Source organism: Conger conger, chromosome 14, assembly GCF_963514075.1.
Source record: "Conger conger chromosome 14, fConCon1.1, whole genome shotgun sequence".
In the NCBI taxonomy this organism is placed as follows: Eukaryota; Metazoa; Chordata; class Actinopteri; order Anguilliformes; family Congridae; genus Conger; species Conger conger.
In genome coordinates, this window is record NC_083773.1 from 19,530,228 (window position 1) to 19,550,640 (window position 20,413).

A 20,413-nucleotide genomic window follows, 5' to 3' on the forward strand; every position below is an offset into this window, starting at 1 on the left:
TTATCTGATTGCACAGAGAGGCTAGATTTTTTTTTTCCTGCTGTGAAAACACGAGTTGCGTGTGATCAGGGCTACATATCGCTGTAAATAGCGAATAGGACCCGCGTATGCTTAATCAGCGACCCCATATGTATACCAACCAGTCCAAATGATAGCCATCCAGGTATGCGTCCATTCAATCCACATTGTGGATGATTGTGGTAGCTAATGGAAGAACCTTAAAGACCTTTCCAATTTCCCTGCTCATTTTTCTGACAAAGGCCATCTCTCGGGACAAAAGAGAGGCAAAAGCAATTGTTAACTCCCAGAGAAAGAGAAAGAGAGAGAGAGAGAGAGGGGGGAGGAAGAGAAAGAGAGGAGAACAAGAGAATGAGAGCGAGAGAGCGAGAGATTGCGACCTAGCCGAACACAAAGGAGCAAGCTGGCCTGGCTGAGCCTGGGCAGTTCAGCTGCACACACTCACCACCTCATTAAACTAATTGTCTTCGGATAAGCCGCAATGATTGCCCCCCCCCCCCCTCTTTTCTATTTGTTTCCTGTGCCTTGCCCTCTTGACAGTGGAGGGTTATCGGGTCCGCTCGGGGATATTGTTCTTTTGTTGCAATAAGGAAAGAGGAAGAATGGCTTCGGCCTGCGATACACTGCTGCTTTCAGGGCTCGAGGACTTCAAAGGAAACTCGCAACCAACCACGAGTTCCTCGTTCTTCTCCCCCCCCCAGTCCCCTGCCAGCTCACTTAAGGCACCATTAATACCTCCTTTTGTGGTCTGGGTTTGGGGTTGCATTCACACTTCACCATGTTTTTGCTCAAAGCCTTTATGGACATGAATGCTGCATAGAAACGGTTAGAGTGTTGTGACTGGGCATGTCGGTGCAAAGGGTTTTCTCATTTCATTGGCTTAGCCTTTGAAAGGGCCAAATCCCTCATTCGCTGAGAAGTCTGTTGCTCCTGGCATAATAAGACAAGGCAAAAGGTCAGCGAGTCCCCCGGGTTGAACAGTATCTGTTTTTTTACCGTTACTGCTTTTATCACAAAGACTACAACGTGACCCAACGTAAATGGGAGATTAATCTTGAAGAAATAGCATTGAATAAACACAGTTCAGATTGGTTTCAAAGTTCATTCGTAGAAACGGCGAAACTTAAAATAAACAAGAACGGCTTCGTGGGAGGAAACGTGCGGAGCTGTGAAGACGGCCCGTGGAACAAAGGCGAGAAATGAATCTAAAGGATTCCTGGAATTGTTTCCGATGGCAACAGCGACCGCCGCGTTCGTGCGCCGTCGTCTTTGATGCGAGCCGCGCTGCGAGCCGCTCCGGAGCGGCCTTCCAGCATGCTAATGTTTTGTCGAACTGGGCCCGGTGGCATTCTTATGTAAACGACACAGCACAATAACGCGGGGAGCGGATTGTCTGCGCTCATCAATGGGCCTCTTTGTGCCGCTCTTATTTATTTATTTTCCCCTGTATTGGAGCAGCGCCGTGTTTGTGCGCCGGGCAGGAGGCTCTGCGTGCCGATCGAACCTCCTGAATAGCGCCGTCGAGCCCTTCTGCACCTGGGTGCTTCATTGCTCTGCTCGGGGGGTCAAACTGTGAAGATTCTGCAGCGCTGTGAAAACATAAGAAGTATAAGTCTGTCTCGACAGGAATGTTTTCTTGTATTGATGGATAGAGAGCTTCTGTGACTGATGCCGTCTTTTATGGCGAAGTTTTCCACTGTGACGGTTATCTGTTATGCTTTTCTTGCTTCCTAGTTGAGTATCCCATGCCACTCCTTCCAAACCCCCACTCCGCCCCTGGGAAAAGTGGTACAGTCCACCGACAGGTAATGCTTTGTCTCGTTATGATTGAATGGGAGATTAAACATTGGGGGGGGGGGGCTTATATGAGACGTTTTAATATTTTAATGAGCACATTTTTTCTTGTGCGCTGGTGTACCAGCTGTAATAGGTACACAGATTATACATAACACATACAACATTGAAAAGCATTTTAGCTGAACATCCTGAACCAGTCCTTTTCTTGTATATGGAATATGGTTATGCATACAACTCCCTTCTGAAATGAAGTAGGTGCCTAGAGCAGTGGTTTAAATTTCTTCCACTCCTACCCTACCCCCTAGTCATATGTCTGACATTCCAAGTCTTTACTCAGCATTTCATCTCTGATGGTTTATCTCCTGGTGAACACATTTCCTTTGACCTGTGCAGCTGTTGCCGTTATGCTACTCAACGCTCACATAGATCATTACTGCTGATGACGACAGTAGTGATTCTGCATAGTGCTGAACACTGGTGTATCTGCTTGGTACATTGTTCTAAACCGGAACCTATGCAAAAGCATGTACTGTTGCGATTTGCATGAATATAACGATTAACTAAAACAATGCAACATGAATCCCACTTCTGCAGTCATTTCTGTGATCTAAGAATCTGAAAGCATTTGGGTAATATCCTCCAAAGATACTATCCTTGTTTAACTCTTGTTTTGTTATTTTAAGAATCTAAATAATATAGAAATAAGAGTAGGAACTGTGCAAATGTACACACCCTCCCCTGTTTGTCCTGAAGGAGACGAGTCAGCCACTCAACCTGACCTCCAAGCCGAAGGGCATGGAGCTGGGGAAGACGCCCAGCCCTCAGACCCTGGAGCTGGGCTCCGTTCACCTGCAGGGGGGGTACGGGCCCCGGGACCTCCAGCATAGCCCCCCCCGGCCGCTCAGCCTGGGTCAGTGTCTGCATATATATACATACACACACACACACACATATACAGTGGGAGCAATAATTATTTGATCCCTTGCTGATTTTGTAGGTTTGCCCACTTACAAAGAATGGAACTGTGTAGAATTTTAATCATAGGTACATTTTAACATTATCACAAAATAATCCACAATAACAACATCATATAAATTTTATAAATTTTATATCATATTTTCACATGAAATAAGTATTTGATCCATAGAACAATAGGACAAGAGGTCAGTAGTTTTTCACCAGGTTTGCACAGATCTTGGGAGGGATTTTGGTCCACTCCTCTTTGCAGATCCTCTCCAAATCCTTAAGGTTCCGAGGCTGTCGCTTGGCAACTCGAAGCTTCAGCTCCCTCCACAGATTTTCGATGGGATTTAGGTCTGGAGACTGGCTAGGCCACTCCAGGACCTTAATATGTTTCTTTTTGAGCCACTCCTTTGTTGCCTTGGCCGTATGTTTTGGGTCATTGTCATGTTGGAAGACACAATCCATTTTCAGTGCTCTCACTGAGGGAAGGAGGTTGTCGCCTAAAATTTCCTGATACATGGCCCCATTCATCCTCCCCTCGATACGGTGAAGTCGTCCTGTCTCCTTAGCTGAGAAACACCCCCAAAGCATAAGGTTTCCACCTCCGTGCTTCACAGTGGGGATGGTGTTCTTGGGGTTGTACTCAGCATTTCTCTTCCTCCAAACACGGCGAGTCGAGTTGATGCCAAATAGCTCTATTTTTGTCTCATCTGACAACATCACCTTCTCCCAAGCCTCCTCTGGATCATCCAGGTGTTCTTTGGCAAACTTCAGACGGGCCTGTACATGTGCCTTCTTCAGCAGAGGAACCTTGCGTGCGCAGCAGGATTTTAATCCTTCACGGTGTAGTGTGTTACTGATGGTTCTCTTCGTGACTGTGGTCCCAACTGCCTTCAGGTCATTAACAAGCTCCTCCTGTGTAGTACTGGGCTGATCCCTGACCTTTCTCATGATCATTGATATCCCACGAGGCGAGCTCTTGCATGGAGCCCCAGACCGAGGGAGATTGGCGGTGACTTTGTGTTTCTTCCATTTTCTAATAATTGCTCCAACAGTTGTTAACTCACCAAGCTGCTTGCTCATTTTCTTGTAGCCCATCCCAGCCTTGTGCAGGTCTACAATGTTGTCCCTGATGTCCTTAGACAGCTCCTTTGTCTTAGCCATGGTGGAAACGTTGGAATCTGATTGATTGTGTGGACAGGTGTCTTTTATACAGCTACATAACGATGTAACGAGTTGACACAGGTGTTTTGAGTAATGAGTTGAGATTAGGAGTGCTAACTGGTCTGTGGGAGCCAGAATTATTGCTGATTGGTAGGGGATCAAATACTTATTTCATGCAAAATACGATAATACATTTATAAATGTGTATGATGTTGTTATTGTGGATTATTTTGTGATATTCTGTCTCTCAATGTTAAAATGTACCTATGATAAAAATTCTACACAGTTCCATTCTTTGTAAGTGGGCAAACCTACAAAATCAGCAAGGGATCAAATAATTATTTCTCCCACTGTACATACGCTTACATACACAATACAATTACAGACACATACACACATGCATTCACAATAGATTTACACACACATACACTCATGCACACACATACACACACACACACACACACACATATATACATGCACGTATACATAGACAATACACATAACACGCGCATATGCACACTCAGTACACACTCACACACAGAGGCTCATCTATAGAAACACATGCACACACATGCACTCACCCGTGTGCACACACTCCCATATACTGCACATAGCATGTGTACGCATAAACAGCCTCACCCATACACACATGCCTCGCTCATGTGCACTCAAGGTTCACTTTGGAGCAACACATTGTTTTCTGTGGAAGAGCTGGATAGGTCCTGATATCCGCATTTCCAGGTCCTGTAGAATGGGGAACACTCTCGGAGGGTACAGGGGACTTCACTTCACCTGCTGGTCCCCATCTATGACATTTTGAGTGAAAGTAACCATGGACCTCTATCTACCCTTATCTCTGAAGTCTGGGGAGGAAGTGTACTCTGCCTGTCAAGCCTGTTCGGTTCAGAAATTCAGAGAACAATAAGAAATACAGCGAACAATACGCCCTTCTCCTCCTTACATTAACATTTTCCCCCACAAGCGCATTCTTCCACACACTGTGCAGTGTTATAATATACCTCCTGTAGTGCCGACCTCTGGAACCTGTTTCACCTGTGTCACCTCGGCATGTCTTATGGGATCTGTCATCACTGCAAGTTGTGTCAGTCACCTAGCAGTACAATGACACGCTGACTCCATGCACCTGTAGCTCTCAGTACAGGGGTGTTCATGGGACAGAGAGGTGATTCAGTATGTCATGGTGACTCCATGCACCTGTAGCTCTCAGTACAGGGGTGTTCATGGGACAGAGAGGTGATTCAGTATGTCATGGTGACTCCATGCACCTGTAGCTCTCAGTACAGGGGTGTTCATGGGACAGAGAGGTGATTCAGTATGTCATGGTGACTCCCTGTAGCTCTCAGTACAGGGGTGTTTATGTACTGAGAGGTGATTCAGTGATTTGGTATACCCCGCACCTCACGCTCACGGCTCGTATCCCATCATGCTGCAGGGTTCCTGGGGGAGGGGGACGTGGTGACCCAGGCCATTCACGACGCCCGGCAGCTGCTCCGGGGTCCCGGGCCGGCGACCCACGAAAGGAGCCGGGAGAGGGAGAGAGACCTCATCACGCGCAAGGTGGGTTGAACGGGCCAATCGCCATGCATGCAGGCGCCAGCCACCTGAATCACGCAGGAACGCTTTATTGCCACAGAAATAACACATTGTGAATTCCACACAAGGTCAGGGGTCAAGCTGAGCCTCAGGCAATGGCGTCTGCTGTCAGGCTTGGGGAAGGGGGTTTACGGCGTACGGGCGTGACTGAGGGGGAAGATACCAATGTTATCTCACACATCCGTCAAGAAGAGATACACTCTCTGTGCCATGTTATGATTGTGCTGGGCAGAGGCGATGATTTCTCTTTTGTTCGTAATCGTACCCTGATTAGCACTTCCTGTGCTCCTTCCTGTCCACTCCGGCCCGGGTCTCCTCACTGCCGTTTGCCCCGCTGTCATTTTCAAACCGCACGTTTCCTGTTTTTAAGCTCAAGTGGTGGGTTTTAACACAGTGAAGCACCGCGTATCACTGCCCTCCGCTCCCCGAGACTCACCCGGGTGACTCAGCCTGCCCTGAGCCGGCCCTGGCGTGACACACCGCCGCGGGTTGCCATGGCGACGGCCGTGAATCTAACCCTGGTCGGTTTGTGTGTGTGTGTGTGTGTGTGTGTGTTCTCAGGAGGTGTCCCGGGTGGATCGGCTGGCCCTTGGGGAGAGGTGTGGAGACCCCCATGGACACAGAGCTGGCGAAGACCACCACAGCAGTGACTCTGAGGGTATACTCCCCGTGCACGCCATCGTACATGTTCTTGTGTGTGTGTGTGTGTCTTCTGGCAGTGCGGTGGTGCCGTGGGTAGCACTGTTGCTTTTTGGTTTGAGTCCCGGATGGGCCTTTTTTTTTGGGTCTTCTTGTTCTCCCTGTGTCTGCCTGGGTGTCCTCCTGACACTGCGCTTTCCTCACACTGTCCCAGGACATGCAGGTTCAGTTAATTGGAGAGTCTAAATTCCCCCTAGGTGTGCTCCTGCTGTTGCCCTTGACCAAGGCACTGGCCTCAGAACTTGAGTTGGCTCCCCGGGCGCAGTTCAATGGCTGCCCGCTGCTCCTAAATTAACTAGGATGGGTCAAATGCAGAGGACATATTTAATTGTCTTATAAGGCAATGACAATAAAATTGAATCTAATCTCATCTGAATCAGGGGAAGCAGAGTAGACATGCAAATCACTGTCCTCGATGGCTGTGAACTGCTGGTTTTCCACCTTCCCTTTACCTGGAGTCAGGTGTGAAGACAGTCTGTAGCACTAATTGTTCAGTTAATTACCAAGGAAAAAAGGAAAACTAGGGCCAGGTTTGGATTCGAGATTTGATGATCCCTGCTGTAGCAGTTCAAACAAACGACAGGCTTTCCGCTGTGCTGTGTAGATGGCACAGAAAATACAATGAGCAGCACTTTGAATCTGGTCTCTGTTGCAACTGTTGCACTTGATGACTTGACTCACTAAATTTGTCATTTTACAATGAATGGCAGACTATGGAAATGAGGACAAAAGTTTTCTAAATGACTGCATCTATTCCAAAACAGCCATATCTTCACACCTCCAAAACCACATTGTGTTGTCATCCAAACACCTAAAGTGTCTGTATGAACACAGAGGCTGTGGAAACTCAGAAACATACTTTTTTTCTTTTTTTTCCGTTGTGCCTCTATCACTTCCTGCAGTGGGCCGGCCGGTTTGACCCTTGACCTCCCCACCCCCCCAGGTCTTGCACAGATATTACTTGTGATTTATTTTGGATGTTTTATTTAAGAGGTTTAGCTTCAGCACCGGTACAATAACTGCAACCCAGTGGGGAATTTCAATCCAGTTTTATTTGCCGAGTGCCTTTTACAGTCTGCCACAAAGACACTTTACAGAGTGATGGAAGGCAAAACACCAGGCCTGAACCCCCCAAATAGCAAGCGCACGAGGTGGTAACCCAAAGCCTTTGTTACAAGACCAGATGCCTCACCAATGTGCTACACTGCTGCCCATAAACCAACACACATCCAGCTCTATACATGAGTGGTCTGTCAAATACTGGCTGTTATGTGTCTCTGAATGGGGATGCCAACTGACCACTAGGCCTGGGTCGAATACAAAACTGTTTTGGATTGAAATACTTTTCTATGCGTTACTGAGCTTGACTTTACGCTGACATTAAATACACTGAAAAAGTGAGTGTCCCCGCCTTCTGGTTCTCTTGGTTGGCTCAGTTGTCCCATGCAAGATCAGTTGAGCTCAGAAATGAATTTGGATTCAAAACGGTTACGTATCTTACCCAGGTCTGTTATCCACACAAGTGGAGTAATGGGAAGTGTGGGGCAGTCTATAGCCTCAATAACATCAGAGCAGCTGTTGGGTCTTTGAGCAAGGCCCGTAACCCCACATTGCTCCGGGGTTGGGGGGGGGGGGGGGGGGGGGGGGGGGTTACGGGGGGGTCACGGGGGGGTCTAATCCACTGTCATTTGCTTTGGATAAAAAGCATCAGCGGAATATAATGTAATAGAATGTAATGTAAATGTGTCCCTCTCCAGCGGGGACCATGACGACCCCAGGGCCGGGCTTTGCTGAGGTCCGCACCCCGTCCTCGGGACACATCAAGAGGCCCATGAACGCCTTCATGGTGTGGGCCAAAGACGAGCGGCGGAGAATCCTGCAGGCCTTCCCCGACATGCACAACTCCAGCATCAGCAAGATCCTGGGTGAGTGTACCCACACGCCCTGCCCTGCCGCACTTCCCTGTCTCCCTGCCCTGTCTCCCTGCCCTGTCTCCCTGCCTTGCCTGCCCTGCCTTGCCTGCCCTGTCTCCCTGCCCTGTCTCCCTGCCCTGTCTCCCTGCCCTGTCTCCCTGCCCTGTCTCCCTGCCCTGTCTCCCTGCCCTGTCTCCCTGCCCTGTCTCCCTGCCCTGCTCCGCCACCCTTGAATAATCAAGTAAATTTATCAAGCAATACCACAGTAACTAGAACGCTAAGAATAGTAAAAATCTGCACAGCCTCTGAGTTTGTCTCTGTGGCTCTGTTGAGCTTTGATGGTGTATCTGAGGGGAAGAGAAACCGTATGCCACAAACCCTTTACGCACTCCAGTTATGGGCTCTTGTTCCTCCAGGTTGTGTTTCTGAGGGACGTTTCTGAACATGTTTACACCCCGAGGCCCCACCCTATCTGTCACTCCACATGTCCCCTGTCTGTCATTCTATCTTCAGCGCTAACCTCGGTCTCTGCATATTCACAAGCACACCCCAAATACTTTCTCTCTCTCTCTCTCTCTCTCTCTCTCTCTCTCTCTCTCTCTGTCTCTGTCTCTCTCTCTTTCTCTTTTCCCCTTTGTCTCTCCTTCCCTCTCTCAATCTCATTCTCTCTATTCAATTAAATTAAATGGTTTGTTGGCATCTCTCCCTCTCTTTTACCCTCTCTCCCTCTCATGCCCTTTCTCCCCCCCCCCCTTTCACTCTCACGTTCTTTCTCTCTCTCCCTCTCTGCGTGCCAGGCTCCATCCCCCCCGGGGGCTCAGACTGTACCCCCACGTACCTCTCTTTCAGAGGGAGTATGCCACCTGCTGTAGCACTGGCACAGTGTAGCGGCAAGGGCAGAATCTGCCACCTGCCACCCCCCCATACTCTCCCCCTCCCCCTCTCCCTAACCCCTCTCCTCACACAAAACACTGACATTCCATTCCATTGTGAACGCCCCCTGCCAGAACCCCCCTGGCCCCCCTGTCCCCAGGGCCCCTAGTTCCCCTCGCACTGTCCACCCCCCCCCCCCCCCCCCCCTCGCCATGTTCCGAATCCGAACGCGTCCGCGTTTTCACGCCGGGGGCTGTACCAGGCCAGGTGGCAGCTGCGGACAGGGAGGCTTGTGTGCCTTGCGCTGTAGCCAGGAGCAGCGGAGGCTGACGTTACTCCTGTAAATACGTCTCTCAGTCTCAGCGGGGCTCTGTTGACTTTGCCGTGATTAATCAGATCACGCAGAGCGCGACTGGGAGAGGCCACAGGGGCTTGTGCTGTGGTCTCATCCTCCATTACTGCACCAAGAACCCACAGAAAATACGGCTGCGAGCTCGTTATATCACACACGAGTGTGCCCTTGAGTGCCTAGTCTGCTGATTCCCAGGTGTATTCAGTCATGTTGACATGTTCCGAATTTTAAGTGCCAACCTGTCTTACAGTTCACCACAGTTTAATTTCATGTATTTATCTGTACCATATGGGTGTTAAGTGTTAAGAAGATTCAGGAAATGAAAGTATCAAATTCTGAAGTTAATGCCGCAATGTTGGCCAACCAAAGCGCATAGCTTCAGTTTGAATATTGGGGTGAACCCTCCAGTGACACACTTCCTGTTAAACGCTGACATCTCGCATGTGGCTCGGCCCCGCCCCCTGCAGGCTCGCGCTGGAAGTCCATGTCCAATCAGGAGAAGCAGCCGTACTACGAGGAGCAGGCCCGCCTCAGCCGCCAGCACCTGGAGCGTTACCCCGACTACAAGTACAAGCCCCGCCCTAAGCGCACCTGCATCGTGGAGGGCCGGCGGCTGCGTGTGGGCGAGTACAAGGCCATGATGAAGAGCCGTCGCCAGGAGCAACGCGCCTCCTACCCGCCCAGGTGTGTACCGCGCGCCTCCTACCCGCCCAGGTGTGTACCGCGCGGCTCCGACCTCCAGGTCAGAGCCACTCGACCGGAGCTGTGTGCAGACGGCCTACAGCACAGACGCCCACACGCGTGGCCTCATAGTTTACCTTTACATTTTAGCCATGTAGCAAACGCTCTTATCCAAAGCCACTTACAAGGAAAAGGCTGAGATTCGTAAAGTAATTAACTAGTAATGTACTAGTAATTAACAAGAGTGCGTACACCGACAGTAACACACCGAAGATAGCTAACTCTCTGACGCTAATGTGTAGAAAGGAAGGGAGAGAGGTTTTCTGGCGGGTTAGGGTTAGGGAAATATAGGACAGATAGGAATATCTGGGGTAGAAGAAGTACAGTGTCAGTTTGCAGACAAATTTAAGCATTTACGCTTCCACTGCAATGCAGCTCAAAGCCAAATAACAAGATCTCTGCTTAAAGTGTGGCACACTAAACCAAAGAACCGCCATATTGGAAATGGGAAGTTTCAGTTGTGTGCTTTTCAAGTGATGAGTTTATGGATGGAAATAACAAGAGAAATCTGTTTAGCGGTATGAAGTGGTGCGTTTCAGTCTTGCTTGAGTTGATGAAACTTAAATGAACATTTTAAATGTCACGCTGTTTCTTATTGTACTGTGTTTCTATTTTTCTTTCTTTCTTTTTTTTAAACACTATTTTGTCTGTGCTGCTGCTTTATCGATTATCACGTTTCCTGTTTTAACTTCCTGGTTATTTCTCCCTGTGCTTTTAATTCTGCTTCACTTCTCACAAAACCCTCTCAGATGTTGTCGATCTTTATAAAAGTAAATATGTCATGTTGTACATTTCCTCTTTTATATTAATACTGTGGAAAGCTCATTTCTTTATTAATGTTATGACAGTGCGTTTTCATATGGAATTCCCTTCTCCTTCTCGTCTGCTGCAGCCAATCAGATCAGCAGCTTCATTATCCCTCCGGTGACGTTCAGTACCCCAGCCCGCCAGTGTCCATGGCAACGCTCCCCCTGCACCCCGCCCTGCTGGAGCGGTATCTGCCCCGGGGCCTGGACCCCCCCCAGCCGCGGCCCCTGGAGGGCCAAGGGGCCCCAGAGAGACACCCCTACAGTGAGGGTGAGGACAGTGACGGGGGTGAGCACAGCGAGGGAGAGCTGGTCGTCCTGACTGACTGAGGGGAGGGGAGGGGAGGGTGGGGGGGTTTGGGTGGTGGTGGGGTCAAAGGTCAAGGGTCAGACCTGCCCACTGCAGGAAGTGACAGAGGCACAATTGTGAAAAAAAAAAAGAAGAAACTTTTACGTTTCCAGGTTTCCGGCAAATCTGTTCATACAGACACTTCAGGGTTTGGGTGGCAACATGGTGTGGTTTAGGAGGTGTGAAGATAGGGCAGTTTTTGAACAGATGCACGCCATCATTTAGAAAACTTCCCTTAATTTGTTTAGTTTTTGAATACATCGATTGTTAAAGATAAACTGAACAATCTTTCTTTTTTTTTTGTGTATTTTACTTTTTGCGGTAAGAATTTGAAAAGTGTGAGCAGGGCTTGCTGGCGTTAGCCCATCTGGAAGCAGGAAGTGGCTCCTAACTGACCTCATCAGTCCAAGTTGTGTGCTTTGTACATGAATGCTTCTGTTATCGTGATGTCAGAAAGAGAAGTGTGTATTTGAGATGGGCTTTTAGGGGGTGTCATTATTATAAAAGGCCCATAAACCTCATGCCATGTAAAATCCCCTCTGATTTGAACTGCTTATCTCATACCACCTACACTGGGACTCATTACAGAGTTTTATTCAACAAAAAAGGATTTACATAAAAGCCACCTAGGGTTGCTCTCAGAGAAAATATGAAAACCCAGGGAAACAATTTGGTTGGGCATAGCAAGCATTCATGTTTATTGGGGTTTTTTTTACACCCAGCTATTTTAATCGGTACATTAGGCATTTCCAGGGGTGGGGGGGGGGGCGTGTTTATCTTGTTTTCCTGTAACGTTCATTACTAATTGCTAATTACTGTAAAAGTGTCATTGTATAATGATTTACTGATCACTTTTTAGCCTAGGCTGTTCTTTTAACCCTGTAAGTGGATGGGAGACTGAGCTAATTTCACATGCTAATTTATCTTTGCAGTTATCTACTGCAGTGATCGCATGGGCTGACGTGCTATTCAGGGATCAGAAGATGAGCTTTGGCCAGAAAACCTTTCATGTGCACTTTTTCATTTGTCTTCATAAATCCTTCAATTACTTAAAATCCTCATTCTTCTGCTGTATTACAAAATGTGCTAACTTGGCCACTGTCCATTAATACATTACAAAATACAATACATTATAAATACAATCTAAATACTAGACATTATAAATACAATCTAAATACTAGACATTATAAATACAATCTAAATACTAGACATTATAAATACAATCTAAATACAATACATTATAAATACAATCTAACCCAGCCCTAGCAGTCACCTCTATGCAGCCTGTGACTTCTTCTCTCGCTGCTTTCTGTCACTCATTTTCCTGTTTGCCACACAGGATTCTGGGAAATCAGTTGAGACATTGGTGCTTTTCAGGCCTCCAATTGTGGAGACCAAGCAGTGTGGCTGAAGCATTTTATCAGTTTATTCTTCTTATCCACTGCTTTTAATGTCTTTGGTGATGTAAGGCAATGTGGGGCTAGTCCATTATGCACAATGTGAAACTCTTGTGAAGCGTTTATATTTCTGGGCATTCTGCTGTCAGGTGTCAGTCCGCACTTGTGTGTCACTTAAAATGGCGGCCAAATCCAGCAACGCATTTTTGCGCATTTTGCCACGCCAATGCTAGTGGGAAACGTTCCATCATAATTATTTTTATTTTTGTAGCAGAGAAACAGAACTTATTGCCATGTTCTCACTCATATTATTTGAATTTGCGATGTAATTGCAATGCGCAAGCGTGCAACTTCGTACAAGAGACAGAAAAGTCAGACGATTCAAAACACTGCCGGTTATTCAAACCACTGTGGTGTTTTTTTTTTCCCCCAATGCAAATTTGTTCCCGTTGCCTCCATTGTGATACTGTCATTGTGTTTATCGGTTTGCATTTTAAAATAGGAGAAAAATGTTTGACTTGTAAAGCAGGCAGTGATGAAGTTCTAATCAAATGTCAGTTCATAAGTACAGCATGTTGGACTTCTACTTCTGCCGTAGGCTTCAGGTGTGGTTTGTACTATGAACGTTCTGTCTCGAGCCCGGATGAACCGAGTTTTTACTGGAACGGTCGGTACAGTGGGGTGGTTAATAATAAACATGCGGTTAGCGCTGAGGTAGGGAAGTATGTCCGCTCAGAGGGAAAGAGGAGAACAGTATAGCCCCTGTTGGAGATATATTTGTACATCAAGTAAAGGAAATGTAAGAAAAAAAGAAAAAAAACCTATTATGAAATAGTCAGAGGATTCGGTTTCTGCATTTGGTGGAGGGAATGGCTTCCCCTTTGGGTCTTTCAGGAAACAGCACCCCCTGCTGACGAGAATTGGGACAATATTTATTTTCTGTGCGCATTTTCACATCTCTACAGATCTTGTAATGGCTCCCATAATGTTGTATTACGACTGCAAAATGGTTCTTAATTAAGAGCCGGAGAAGGTTCAGGCCAATGGCTGAGGAGATGTATGCCAGCACACCATTATGCATAAAATGGACCCCCCTGGTACACCCAGTAGCTCTTGACCATGACCGGCACTGCCCATGTCTGTTATTTTCGTTTTCATAATTGTTGTTTGTACACATTTTTTATCTTTTTACGAGAAGCCACTCTTATTTTTAGCTGCACTAGACCTGGGTCAAATGTGTATTTAAAGTATTGAAATTACTTTCAAATACTTTTGATAAAATACATAGCATTTGAATTTATACATTATCTGAATGCATTCTGAAGTGAAATTATTTAAATATTTGTATTTAGTTACAACTTATTTGGTCTTCTAGTTTTATCATAGTTGGTAGCTACTGTAGATTAGCATCATTGCTGCACTTTTTTATTCAAAATAGACTTAAAAGCAGAGCCCCATTTATATTTTCCAAAGCTAATCAGAAGGCTTTTATAAGAAAACGGTAAGCATATAGAAAATATCTCATATTGATGAACATAAATTATAACATTTTTCCATACTGTCCATGATAGTTTCTTTCCTCCCGTCTTGAGCAGTTTTTGAAAAATAGTTTCATGTAACAGTTGAAACTAAAAAAAGTAAAACATTTTAAATGACTCGAATACAAAATACATGCTTGGGCCAGTGTATTGGAAACACTTTGAATGCATGCATTTTTATTTTCAGTTACATATATTAAAATACATTTATTTGACCCAGATCTGGAATCCTCCCAGTAATTTGAATGGCCACATCGATCTGAGTTTTCAGTTTCTAATGCAACCATAGAGTAGATATGGAGGTTATGGGGATAGCCATAAAAATATATATAGATTTTATTTTATTTTTTCCATCCTCGAGGGTCACTTCTTTTACTTGTGTAGCAAGCTTGCACTCTGTAAAGATAAGGCTGCCTTGTGTAATCAAACAGAAAACCAAAAATAACTAAACCACCTTATACCAGAATTGGCCAACTGTTGTAAAACCTCGTGCTGTAAATATAGATATAGACTTCTATTTTGTTTATAAGAGCCTGTGTAATTTAAAGGTGTACATTTCCTGGTAACTTTTCCCCAAGCTCTGTGTTTGTTTTTGAACGTAATAAATAAATTTGTATTGTTGTGCTACCTTCCTATCATGCTCGTCTTTTTTTAAGTGATATGGCCGGTTATACAAAGTGTGTGCATTCATGTGTACTTGTGTGTGCATGCGTGCATGTTCGCATGCATCTTTGTGTATGCGCATATGTGCGGGTGCGTTTGTTTGTGTATATCTGCGCGTTTTTGTGCTGCGTTTGTGTGTGCGTGTTTGTGTATGTGTGTGCGTGCGCATGTTTGCATGTGTGTATGTGAGTGCGTTCGTGTGTGTGTGTGCGTGCGTTTGCGTGATTGTGTTATCTTGAGTTATTGTGTTATCTTGACTGTGTTCATCCGGACGGACTGCCACAGAGGATAATAGGGAGTGTCCGTGGAAGTGTCACCAGCAGATCCCCGGCGGTGTGTACTCGCGCTCCGTTTAGGATATCCTCAATAGCAGACTTCCCCCTCATGCCTTCCGGGACCACGGAACAGAATACAAGGTCAAGTCAGAGGAGACGGGGGGCCAAAGGTTCAAGGAGGAAGCTCTCATTTTCTTCTTCCTTTCTGTGGAAGCTGAATGAAATGGTGGGGAAGCAAAACCGAGTGAATCGGCTGAATTCACATGACTGGAGCATCACCACATCATCCCAGGGTAATCAAGAGTCTGCAGAATGAACGCCATAATTAAAACTAGCTGAAGTGTCAATGTGCTAATGTGAAATCACAATTCATAATTTTCTCGAGAATTTGTTCAATGCAAAACAGTAGAGCATATGTGTCATAATAAATGCCAATGACACCATTTTTCACACATCACTGCTAATATTTTTCTTTTTTTCTTTTGAGCTTCAAAAGTGCTTTTCCTGTTGTCAACACTGCTACCTACTGGCCACTGTTGGTTGTGCAACCTAAGTCAGGCAAAATCAAATTGTCAAAGACATTTACAGTGCATCCGGAAAGTATTCACAGCGCTTCGCTTTTCCCACATTTTGTTATGTTAAAGCCTTATTCCAAAATGGAATAAATTCATTTTTTTCCTCAAAATTCTACACACAACACCCCATAATGACAACATGAACATTTTATTGCTAATTTATTAAAAATAAAAAACTAAGAAATCTCATGTACATAAGTATTCACAGCCTTTGAAGCTCAAAATTGAGCTCAGGTGCATCCTGTTTCCACTGATCAACCTTGAGATGTTTCTACAGCTTAATTGGAGTCCACCTGTGGTAGATTCAGTTGATTGGACATGATTTGGAAAGGCACACCCCTGTCTATATAAGATCCCACAGTTGACAGTGGATGTCGGAGCACAAACCAAGCATGAAGTCAAAGGAATTGTCTGTAGACCTCCGAGACAGGATTGTCTCGAGGCACAAATCTGGGGAAGGGTACAGAAAAATTTCTGCTGCTTTGAAGGTCCCAATGAGCATAGTGGCCTCCATCATCCGTAAATGGAAGAAGTTCGGAACCACCAGGACTCTTCCTAGAGCTGGCCGCCCTAAACTGAGCAATCGGGGGAGAAGGGCCTTAGTCAGGGAGGTGACCAAGAACCCGATGGTCACTCTGTCAGAGCTCCAGCGTTCCTCTGTGGAGAGAGGAGAACCTTCCAGAAGGACAACCATCTCTGCAGCATTCCACCAATCAGGCCTGTATGGTAGAGTGGCCAGATGGAAGCCACTCCTTAGTAAAAGGCACATGGCAGCCCGCCTGGAGTTTGCCAAAAGGCACCTGAAGGACTCTCAGACCATGAGAAACAAAATTTGCTGGTCTGATGAGACAAAGATTGAACTCTTTGGCGTGAATGCCAGGCGTCATGTTTGGAAGAAACCAGGCACCGCTCATCACCTGGCCAATACCATCCCTACAGTGAAACATGGTGGTGGCAGCATCATGCTGTGGGGATGTTTTTCAGTGGCAGGAACTGGGAGACTAGTCAGGATTGAGGGAAAGATGAATGCAGCAATGTACAGAGACATCCTGGATGAAAACCTGCTCCAGAGCCCTCTTGACCTCAAACTGGGGCGACGGTTCATCTTTCAGCAGGACAATGACCCTAAGCACACAGCCAAGATATCAAAGGAGTGGCTTCAGGACAACTCTGTGAATGTCCCTGAGTGGCCCAGCCAGAGCCCAGACTTGAATCCGATTGAACATCTCTGGAGAGATCTGAAAATTGCTGTGCACCGACGCTCCCCATCTAACCTGATGGAGCTTGAGAGGTGCTGCAAAGAGGAATGGGTGAAACTGCCCAAAGATAGGTGTGCCAAGCTTGTGGCATCATATTCAAAAAGACTTGAGGCTGTAATTGCTGCCAAAGGTGCATCAACAAAGTATTGAGCAAAGGCTGTGAATACTTCTGTACATGTGATTTCTTAGTTTTTTTAATTCATTTATAAATTTGCAAAAATTAAAAAAAAAAAACTTCTTTCATGTTGTCACTATGGGGTGTTGTGTGTAGAATTTTGAGGAAAAAAATGAATTTATTCCATTTTGGAATAAGGCTGTAACATAACAAAATGTGGGAAAAGTGAAGGGCTGTGAATACTTTCCGGATGCACTGTAAATGAGTATGAGTGAGGGTGGGGAAAGTTTTCTATCACATTACAAACACTGTTCAACTCCACCTCATAAGTTAAACGGAAGAAAAAAAAAAAAAAAAAGTCCCTGAACGTGCCATTTAAAAATGATTCATTAAGGGACAGTTTTGCAGACGAGATTAAGCCTATTCATTATGAATGGAGATTGTCCATCCAAAACCCAATTTAGTCCAAGAGTCGGCTTAATCTGTGTCTGTGGCCCTAAGGGTAGACTACTACATTAACCAGCTCAGTGTTACTGTAGATCAACTGCTGAACGTCAAAAGGAAAAACCACACAAACTCTACAGCTGACATTTTCACAGTAGTTTTTTTAATGGAAATGTTTTTTCATTGACATGTTAAATTACTTTTCTCCGCACACCAGGAGAAGTGAAAAGGTTCACTGTACACGCTTCAGATTTTTCACAGTAATGTTACAGTATTTACAAACCTGCCTCTGCCTTTCAGAGAGCTGCGTCAGCCTCCCGAAACGCTCGCGCGCGTTTTTTAAAAAGCCGCTAGCGTAGCTACGCTTTTCTCTGCACCCCTGCTACCACCCTCCGCTAACATTTAAACCAGCCAAAAGCATGTACAAAACTTTAAATAGAGATAAAAAAAGAGAGAAATCAAGTCAACGGTATATATATATTTTTCAAGTTAAATCAGCTCAGTACATTCACAACGTTAATTTCAAATGAACTGCAATTCATGTACCTAACTAATTTGGTATGTCTTTACAAAGAATAAAATGCGACTGTAATAATAATGAAATATAATACATTGTTTAAACTGATATTACCGGGGAGTTCCTTCATTTTCTTTTTTGCATTTCATTGAACCATTACTTACACCAATTAATTATTTTTTACTCAAAGCCCAATTTAATATGAAGGGTTTAATTGTAAATATATCTTTGGATCTACTTCTCCAATGAGGATATAGAACTTATTGAAAGTATGACTGGACATGCCCTCTACGGAGTTAATAAAAGCATATCCTGCATATCATTATCAATGTTTATGAATACATTATTACTTTTCTTTTTCAAAATAGCTTCAAATTATGCATTGGGATCATTAAACGTCTTAATAAAAGATTTCTTTTCAGAAACAAATCCAGGCATGGTTTCAATTTACCCAAACCTCTGGTCTCTACGCACTGAATTAAAAATGCTTGCAATTGTGCAGGATATTCCCCATGAAGTCCTAAGGCACCAGCGCAAAGAGGACATTTTCACACAGGGAGATTGTTGTGCTCTACTTCAGCAAAACTTCACTCGCGAATGGAATATGTTGGATTCACTGCAAACAACAATGCATGGATGTAACCACCGTCTTACAGTCGAGACCAAGTGCATTAGCACAGCTTTCAACAATATTCATGCACCTCTTTAGAATATTCTGCTACTGAGTACTGTTTGTCACCAGGCCGCCACTCACCCAAACAAGGGGTAGGGGGTAAAACAATTAAATAAATAAAAAGTTCAGTCCTCACATAAAATTCACACTGCTTAAGCTCATCAGCGACTTTGCTAACTACAAAATAATTCATGCCCCCCGAGGCCCCTGGGTGGTGTAGTCATCGCCTGCTGTTTAAGCTGGTGAATAATTAAGCGCTCGTTAATAATTCACAGAAAAATGACTGCGGCAGTAACATGGTATTGGGAAGCGGTCGCGGGGTTGGGATGTTTGGCGGAAGGTACAGTAGAGCGATCCGAAGGGCGCGCTCCTGTTTCACAGTCAGGCTATCGGTCACGGTCAGTATTGGGCTAACCCCCCCCCCCCACCTTCCCCAGGCAAAGCATGCTGTTCCCTACGTACAGTACACAGGAGTGACGGAAAACGCACTGTCACCACATACTGAAATACACTTAAATATACACTTTGAAAAGAAATGGAAAATTGAAATTGAAGGGAGAAAAAAGTTTCTACACAGAGCACCAGAAAGACAATGCATCAATCTGCAGTTGCCTTCAGAAAAAATAAGCAAGGGGATTATTATTTTTAAAAAGAGTTTAAAAACAGTTCTAATGGGGAGAATTAACACAAAGTGTCAGGCTTCTGAAAAATATATACCGAGGACCACCAAAAATCCACAAATATGCTGCTTCATTGACTGAAGTAATTTGAGAACTATGGTAACCCATAACCAGAATTATGCTACATATTGTTGTTTCTTAAACGTGGGCTGAATTGGCCACAGGAAGCCTGGAATTGCATAATTTTGGTTAGAACCCGAGGCTAAAAATCTTAAATTGGACATACAATAAGAGCTCAGTTCGAGAAAGAAAGCAACTGCTGCCCTCGATTCTGTGAATCGTCCACAAGCCCACAGCATTACAATCCTCCCAATCAGAGGTAACCAAATCACGGTCCACGAGGGCCGAGAACTGCTGGTTTTCCACCCTCCCTTTATGTGGGAGTCAGGTGTGAAGACAGTCTGGCCAATCAGTAGCAATAATTGTTCAGTTAATTACCCAGGAGAAAAGACAGCCAGGGCTGGACTTGGATTCAGAGGCCAGATTTGATGATCTCTGCTCTTAATCGACAGGGCCTAAATCCAACATCAAACTCAACTACTCAGACTCAGAATCCAGCCTGAGTGGGTTATGGCAAATATGCAGTTGTAATGAACACATTAAACTAGTTTAGACTAGCTTCCTAAACAAAGGAATGTCACTGGTGGCCCTGACCTATGTTTGGAGGTTGAGGAGGAAGTGGTTTGGTGATGTTACATCATCACACCAAAACTAAAGAACAAGAGAAAGGGTCAGAAGAGGGCGGACCTAAACCTGAAACCCTGGAGATCTTAATTACATTACACTTATGTATGTTTTTTTGGGGGGGATCTCCCTCAGCCTAGACGCTGTTACCCAGAACAGGAACCTGCAGACATTAGGAATGTGCCGCCACGCTTGGGTACCCCGGTGGTCTCGTTAGCGGACCAGTGTCCGAGGAGTGGGGGGGGCATGTGCGTGCTCTGGGACACTTAGTTATTTTCCAGGCCCCAGAGAGGGCGGAAAAATA

General features: G+C 45.4%; 1 protein-coding gene across 7 annotated transcripts in view; it reads left to right on the forward strand.

Moving 5' to 3' along the window:
• Positions 1–14,851, forward strand: part of LOC133109845 (transcription factor SOX-13-like) — a 35,199-nt gene extending 20,348 nt beyond the window's left edge. For 5 of the 7 annotated variants that reach the window (XM_061219532.1, XM_061219534.1, XM_061219536.1 and 2 more), the window contains exons 8-14: positions 1,753–1,823; positions 2,569–2,725; positions 5,396–5,520; positions 6,118–6,214; positions 8,013–8,180; positions 9,861–10,077; positions 11,027–11,270. In XM_061219532.1, coding sequence (XP_061075516.1) covers positions 1,753–1,823; positions 2,569–2,725; positions 5,396–5,520; positions 6,118–6,214; positions 8,013–8,180; positions 9,861–10,077; positions 11,027–11,270 — 1,079 coding nt within the window. Of the gene's footprint in view, positions 1–1,752; positions 1,824–2,568; positions 2,726–5,395; positions 5,521–6,117; positions 6,215–8,012; positions 8,181–9,860; positions 10,078–11,026; positions 11,271–12,221 lie in introns of those variants that run through there. The other 2 variants (XM_061219535.1, XM_061219538.1) reach the window with 2 other exon arrangements.
• Positions 14,852–20,413: the final 5,562 nt, after the last annotated feature.